General features: G+C 32.4%; 1 protein-coding gene across 1 annotated transcript; it reads right to left on the bottom strand.

Moving 5' to 3' along the window:
* Positions 1–827: 827 nt before the first annotated feature.
* LOC132599133 (AP2-like ethylene-responsive transcription factor At1g16060) lies at positions 828–6,289 on the bottom strand. The gene is made up of 8 exons (XM_060312363.1): positions 5,883–6,289; positions 5,675–5,757; positions 5,375–5,383; positions 5,062–5,150; positions 4,864–4,937; positions 4,723–4,773; positions 3,682–3,758; positions 828–1,581 (listed from the first exon to the last, which is right to left on the bottom strand). The coding sequence occupies exons 1-8, from the start codon at positions 6,026–6,028 to the stop codon at positions 1,193–1,195; spliced, it is 918 nt and encodes a 305-aa protein (XP_060168346.1). The 5' UTR covers positions 6,029–6,289; the 3' UTR covers positions 828–1,192.
* Between the last annotated feature and the right edge of the window lie 2,244 nt (positions 6,290–8,533).

The raw sequence follows: 8,533 nt of genomic DNA, 5'->3' as shown, positions 1-8,533 counted from the left end.
TTTTTTTTGTTGGTACTATTTCTATAACGCAGTATTTTACTGCGTTATAGAATTTTTTTTTTTTTTAACAGCTTCTATAACGCCGTAAAATACTGCGCTAAAGCAGTTAACGGCTCCGTCTCCGTGAACTGCTGTAGCGCAGTAAATTACTGCGCTAAAGGTAGTTTTGTAACATTTTTTTTTGTAGGGGTATTTTGGTTCAAAGTGATTTTTTTGGGGACATTTTGGTTCCGGACTCTTAAATGGTGGTCCCAAAATCAAGTATTTGGGCACTTCAATTCTGTTCATGATTTTCAATGTTGAGCCCCATATTATATTGTCCACACTCTATAATTTGCAGGCCTAAGTGTGGAGGAGGTGTTGAATTGTCCCATATCAGTGGGATGTCGATTTCTTAGACTCCTTATATGGTTTTAGGCTATCTTTACCTCAGAGGCGAATTCAGGTAGAAGCAAAAACCCCTTTCATGAAAAATTAAACTATATATACAATGTTACAATTATTTTTTTATGTATATATAATAGATGTTGAATTCACTTGACTTTCTTAGTGTTTATTTTATCATATTTTAATTTAAACCCCTTAGTGAAAATTTTAACTCTATCACTGCTCATCTTATGAGCTAGTTTTAAGAATTAAATTAGCTCCACTGATTCACAATCTATTTTTTTTATCATGGGATCAGAATAGATATAGATCATGAGTTCGAATCTCCTTATCACCCAATTAACTTTTTAGACTAAATGGTCCTACAACTCAACAATTTATATCACTCATAAAAGATTGTAAAAATAAATGTTAACACATTACTCGTATATGACACGGGATTAAATTTCAAATATTACACATGATCGATCAAATGCAACAAATTTACTATGCCTTCAAATATTAATGAAGGCGGCAGTTTTCCATTAATTCATAACTCTACGGGCTACAGCGCCCTTTATCTGAACATAAATAAGTATTGAATTAAAAAACCAAATGCAGCAGGGACAGAAATAATTAGTCCTCAACGGATAGCTAAAGAAAAACAAATTACTAACTAAGAAACAAAATCAGTACTGCCTTTCTCTCAGCTCTTCAACCAAAATAATTAATTAATTCTTAAAAAATTAGAACTGAGAAATAATCCCTCACGTCCGTTTAGTATTCACAAATTAATCTCTCTCTATATATATATATGCGAAGCTGGCTAGGTATCAAGCTCACAGTAAAACGTCGTAGACAACATGAATGAATCCAAGTCTCCAAAAATAATATCGTGCTCCTTATTGGAGTCTTGGCAATCAAAGTACGTTTGTATGTCATCTGGGAAACTCCTCCGAGGTTTCTCCACCTCTGGTGGTGTTTCCGGGCAGTCAATAGACGATGTTTTTTCCTCTTTGGTGTCAGGCATGGGATTCATGTCATCAGGGTTTGATTGAGGGTTGCTTATAGGGGCTTTAATGGTAGAAGTATTATCTTGGTAATTTGGACCTAACCACTTGATGTAACGGCTAAGGTCAAAGTTTGTAACAGCATTTGGTCCTCGGTACTCTATAGCTGCCATATCATATGCCGTCGCTGCTTCCTCTTGAGTGGCTGCATGTTAATTATTATCAAATATAGTTAAAATTAAAAAGAAATGAGGGAAGGAAAGGATGTGGTCTTTCAGGAAAAAGACATAACTCATGTCTACTACTCCTTGCATTTCAATTTAACACAAAATATTATTTGATTTAAAAAAGCAACTGAAGTAAAAAGTGAGACCTTTAAGACTTCCGGTCTTAAATTTGCACATCACATTTGTATAGATATAAAAGTTCCTTATCAGAGTAAAATGAGAAATTTATGATTAGATATTTCCAATTATAAAAACGCGTCATCATTACTAATAAAGAAATAGTGTAACCATAAGGAACTTCAAGGGAGTGATTATTTTAAGAGTTCCACAAAAAGAATGGAGTTTCTTTTTGAGAAAACTTAGTGGAATTCTCTCCTTCTCACTTCCAGGGACATCTCAAGACCAACCTTTAACTATTCCTCCAGACATTTGGATTATATAAGAAAAAACTACTCTATGGGCGTGTTGGGTATGGAGGAAAAAGTATTCCGGGAAAATGTATTCTTGGAAAATAAGTGAATTTCTACTTATTTTCTCATGTTCGTTTGGGTAACGGAAAATAAGTGAATTTCTTACTTATTTTCTCATGTTCGTTTGGTTGGTAGAAAACATTTTCAGGAAAATACCCACTCAAGCCCCACAAGTCCACCCCATACCACACCAACGAACCCCAACCCCAACCCCAATTTTATTTTATTTTGAAGTTTTTAATTATTTTTGAGATTTTCTAAACCACCACATCCCCGCGTGGACCCATACCACAACAACCCCCATAACCACCCACCCCCAATTTTTTTTTCTAGCTTTTCTAAACCACCACATCCATCCCCCCCCCCCCCCCCCCCCCCATTTTCCCCATTTTTGAGGAATTTGTTTTCCTAAAGAAAATATTTTCCAAAATTTTTGACCAAACGAACATGAGAAAATTGAAAAACATTTTCTGGAAAATGTTTTACTCCATACCGAACACACCCTATATATCAATGTTAAACAATGATTGAAGCTTATTGTTTCATGGATCTTTACGTGATCAATCGTATATATTTTCTATTTATCCGGTGCAAAAGATACATGAAATCATATTTTTCTATTTTGGATCTATAGTCTACAAATTTGTATAATTTATATATTCCCGTCATAATTTGTGGGAAATAATGTAGATCCCGTCAAAATACTTATGAACGACAATTAATTGAGCAGGACCAATTTGATGTATGGCTCATAGCCTCGTGGTGTGTCTTAAATAGCAGACCTAGCAGTTGAAAGTTGGTGATCTATATACCCAAGTCCCAACCACCAACTAATATTTAATCAACTAACTTCTTACCTGTTCTTCTCTAATTTGACTTTACTTTGTGTTTTCCATTTCTATGCTTGGATTCTTTTGGGAATATTAACATTAAGTGGTCGTTTGGTTTAAGGACTCATTAGTCACGGGATTATAATCCCGGGACTAATTTATCCCATATAGTGGGATTATTTTATACCATTTAAAAGATGGTATAAAATAATCCCAGTATAAGTGGGTTATGAAGGTATAAGGTGGGTAATCCCAGCGCTAATTTTTATACCACGTTTGGTATAAGGTATAAATTTATCCCGGGATTATTTTATACCTTATACCAAACGTGATATAAAAATTAGCGCCGGGATAACCCACCTTATACCTTAAACCAAACGACCCCTAAGTATATAGGCCTTTAACTGGTAACTAACTGTTTCCATATGGCATTATTATAAACTCGCAACCATTTAAGCAGCTAGATCGTCCATGCAGATGTAGTGACATGTTGCAACTTGCAATCAACTAAGTACTTCCTTTTTCTAATTGCATTTATGAATATTAATATCATTTGACACTTGCATTAATATAGAACATCAATTTTTTAAAATTTATGAGGACGTTTAGAGAGGGACCCCCCAAATTTGGAGAACTTAATTAATCATTCTACTTGCCTATTGTGTCCTAAATATATGAATTTACACCAACAATATCAAGCTGTAAAGGAAGGACTTAATTTTCCAGCAGATAAAACAGAGAAAATATATACAAGTCTGTACGGATATATCGTACGTACCATATGTTCCAAGGTAGAGATACTTGTTCCCAAACACCCTGCCAATGCGAGCCTCCCATCGTCCATTATGGTGATGTCTACAAATAAGTAATAGAAAAATTGGTTAGACATAAAGAATTGACGTAATAAAACATTAATTACAGATACATAAAAGAAAGAAATAAATAGGGTTTCCTTGTTAATTAATGTTATACTTTTTCACTTTATGTGGTGAAATTGTGAGCACATGCATGTTCAGAAGAAGCGTGAAGCATTGTATAGAGAAGTTCAAAGTCGAGGGTCAGGACGACATATCAAATGGGACAAGAATGGGAAGAGATTAAACCCCATATCAATTCATGTAGTAGTTGCAGAAATGGCATCTTAGCACAAGTTTTGACAAATTACGCTTTCTACATGGCCACAGTTTCAGGCTTCATTATTTTATCTCTACATCCCAAGAAACAAAATTACATGGTCTAACGAACAAAGTAAATAGGCTAATTAAGAACAATTGTTTTACATATATAAATAATTTATCTGTTCCCCTTGACATAAAAAATAAAATAAATAAAACTTCGAATGTAATGGGGATTAATAATTGCTTTATGTCGTAGATTCAGATACTAATTGTGTTATTTTTCATCTTTTTTTAATTTAATTTCCTATTAAATTTCTAGCTCCGGACACTGTCTCCCTCTATCCCCTCTAGGAAAAATGAGATTAAGGAGAATATATATATTCGCTTCTGTTTTCATTTTTCAAAGGGTGGGCCTATGGCTTTAATGAAGTGCAGCACTTTTAGAACCAAAAGGAAAAAAAAAAAGATCACCGATCACTTTTGATGAGGCAAATCTCAAGCGTCGAATATTGGTTAGATACGGTGCATAATATACTAATTTAATACTAGTAGGAAGTATAGGAACAAGATATGGGCGTTCACTCACAAGTGATCCTGTATCATCTATAACTCTATAGTCAAGAGAGCATCAACATGTGTGTTAGACTACTATGAAAGGCAAAAAAAATCGTGTTATATTTTCCAAGATGTTGATTAGTTACCTAGCTACGCCTCTATATCTCGAGACTCCTCTTGAAAATCCGCTGCTTTTTCTGCAAAATAAAACTCTCATTACTTAATTTAAATTAATAGTACATATATATAAAGGGGAATGCTTTGTCTCTATGGGGGTCGACATGAACCTTCTCAAAGAACCAATATATTCTTCTCTTGATTGACCTTCCATTTCCTTTATCTCTTTTTCATATGTCGACAGCTACATTATTCGTAATCAAAGGAAATAAGAATTGGAATTAGTGATAGAACAAAAGTTTGGAGTATCAAGAAATTAATTAAGCAAAAAAATAGGAAAAAGAATACAAGATAGAAGATTAAATTACAGGGAAATTGAGGATGGTGTCTTGACCCCAATACTTCAATGCTGCCAAGTCATATGCATGTGCAGCTGTTTCTTCCTCATCATAGGCCCCTTCAAGAAATAAGATAGATACTTCAATATCGAATCACCTCATTGTGGCAAGCAGCAAAGCTTACTTTCTTTTAAACAATTCAAACTTAATTCCCTTTTAGAAATGGAAAATCGTGATGCACAGTACTGATTCGATATGCATTGCGTAGGCAAAAAAAATCATATCGAAATGTTTAATAATGAAATAAAAATGTTAATTTGTATGATAGTGATTGAAAACTTACCCAAATATACTGCATTTAATTGGACGTCAATATGTCATCGCAGCCACCATTTACGCAAGAGCAACCAAACAGAAAAAGAAAAAGAAAAAAATAGATCCCATCAAAAAGTAGTTGAACAACATCATAACAAAATAATGATCACTAATTAGGAAATTAATAACCAATTTGGAAAGAGTTAAGTTATATACAAAGAAATATATACCCAATCCCGTCACATTTATCCCCTATAGTATAAAAAATATTTACACTTTTATATATAACTTAAATTCACTAGGAAATTAAAGGAAAAAAATGGTGAACCTTGTCTTCCTTTTTTGGTCTGTTTGTCGTTCCAGCAATTCTTATCCCATAAATGAGCTTCATATCGACCCGTCCACCGGTGCCTAACAATCATACGTACACAGCAGAAAAATAATGAAGTTATAATCCCATAATTAAACGAATATTAATACGGAAATATTAATCAAATATAATGCAAATATATGAAGCTATACAGATATATGTATACCTAGTGACACCTCTGTAGATGGAGCTACGTTGCGGCGGGGACTCTCTGCTGACGGCTTTTCTCTTCCTTTTCCCTTTAGAAATGCCATTATCACTGTTTTGGCTAGAACAAATGCTTTTTTTATTTGGTTTTGAGGTTTTCGCCATATATGAAGTTTGAGACTACGACTCCAGTTGGGGAATCTTGATTGCTTAGTGAAATAAATTGGAAAAGATATATATATATTGAGTTTGTGTCCGTCCAATTAATAAGAAGAGAAGGGATTTAATTAAAATGATGGGAAGTGGACTAAATGTACTGGTTTTTGTTGTGGGGTTTATGTATAAGGATGGCCGACTCTTGATCAATGTTAATTTGTGTTTCTTCTGTGTCTCTCTCTCTTCTTCATATTGATTTGCCTTTTCGCTTTTTCTGCCTTAATTTATAGGACTGCCATTTACCCAATTACACTTTCTCTCTTCAATTTAATGTGAATTATGTACTGTACTGTCTTTTTTGCCGTTCCTATAGTTAACATGAGAGATGTGACAAGGAGCACTATTTTCAACTAATCATTATTATAACAAAGAGTTTAAATTTAAGTTTCGCTAGATAACTTTTCACACTATCCGATCATCTAAAGATTACATACAAGCCTCTTTAATATGTCTAATTAAAAATTTTAAAAATAAAATATGTGCTACAACAGGTTAAGAGAACATTATGATATAAAATCATTTATATATATTAACGGTGTAATGAAATCTTATGTTTGTGAAAGATTTTGGGTGATTAAAGTGTTTCAACTTTCAAGGCTTTGTCTAACACCACATTTTGCACGTTTCCTACTTTTTCAAGAAACACTCACTTCCAAAAAATTATTTAAGGTTGAAAATCAAGAATTTGATATTGTTTAAACAGATGGTAAATAGACAGGAGAAGATAAGGACTAAAATGATGAGCTAAATAGTAAGGATCCACTAATGAATTAGTACTGTTGGCTGTGTGGCTTGTGGCGTGTGTTGCTGCAAGTAAAAGTCGGAGCACCTACTTGACTGGTCGGCGATCCACTTCTTTCTTGGCCCTTATTGACCCATCATTGTCCTGAATTATTAAATTTTATTTCTAATGGCTTAGCACATACCTCTTCATATTGAGTTGGATCCTACTTCTATCCCACGCTAAGTTACGTATATGTCAGCTTAGAAAATTAAAGGTGTTTAAGTTAACTATTTACTTTGCTTTCACCAGTAATATATGTAACCTTTTTACATCATCAAATCATTTTTACATATTAACAGTTAACATATCTTATTTTTAAGATTTTAAATATCTAATTTTAAGAAGACTTAACTATAGATATCATTTAAATGACTTGATAAAAAAATAATTTAAATTTTAAGATTAAATTTTTTTCGATGACACGGAGGAACCCCATGCCCAAGATCCCTGATCGGATGGACCGGTTCATGGTGGGCTGACTAGTCTGGCCTAAGCTAGAGTGGCCACCTATTTTTCTTTACTTTTCACCTCATTTTTATTTAAATTGTATGGAATAATAATCTATCTATATATTTATATTATTTTAAAAGCATGAATATAAATGTTGATTGATCAAAATATTCTTTAAATATTGAATGACTTTTTTATCCTTTAAAAGTTTTCAAAATCAATTGTATATAGGATAAAACTGTAATATTACAAGATTTTCCTAATAAGATCGTTTTCATGGACTTCTAATAAGTACTAATTTAATTCAAACTTTACCGATATTGTATCCTAATTACTCTTGAAGTTCCAAGAGATAAAAATTCACGTGGAGAAGATACTACACAATTTATCCTAAGAGATACTACAAATTAAATTTGCTAAAGAAAAACATTTATATTTTAAAGTAGATTTTATAGTCATTAATGTTATTAGGGAGTTGCGAGTTATAATTGTTGAAAGACACCGTGACTAATACTCAGATTCGATAACATTTAAAAGTCAAACACAGATAATTATAAAGCAAGAGGGATAAATTATAAATTTGTAAGTTTATCTTGGTAAACGCATAAAATTATAACTACAATAGTTTCTAAGTAGTATTCATTATTTGAAAAAATTAATATGCTAGCTAATCAATAATTTGACTACTATTTAATTCATAATATATTATTTTCTTCAAGTTGTTTATCAGTAAAAAAAAAAATGAGTGCTTTATAATATAAGATCTCATAATTAGAAAGCCAAAGAACTCATATTTTAAGGTTCTAACAATATCTAATTACATTAAATTTAGATATTAGGTGACCGCACCACATGCAAGTACAAACTTAAATTTTTTACATAAATATTATAATAATCGATAATGGATATTCGTGCAACGCACGCACATAGAGATTAATTATTTTAAAAGCACGAATATAAATGTTGGTTGACCGAAATATCCTTCAAATATTGAACGATTTTTATACCCTTTAAAAATAAATTGAGTCTTAACAAAATAATTCTATAATGGATAAAATTGTAAATTTAATAACTTCTCCTAATATAAATCCGCATAAACCTCTAATCTTAATCAAACGCGCCTATAGGATCCTTCAAATTCTACTTCCAACGTGCATGATCTAGGCTATAATCTTATTTGTTTGTGGACATCAAAGATGATAGTAGGCTGAAAATTTGAT

This window comes from Lycium barbarum, chromosome 1, assembly GCF_019175385.1.
Source record: "Lycium barbarum isolate Lr01 chromosome 1, ASM1917538v2, whole genome shotgun sequence".
In the NCBI taxonomy this organism is placed as follows: Eukaryota; Viridiplantae; Streptophyta; class Magnoliopsida; order Solanales; family Solanaceae; genus Lycium; species Lycium barbarum.
Note: the sequence above shows the minus strand (reverse complement) of the source record. Positions and strands in the feature narration are given on the sequence as shown.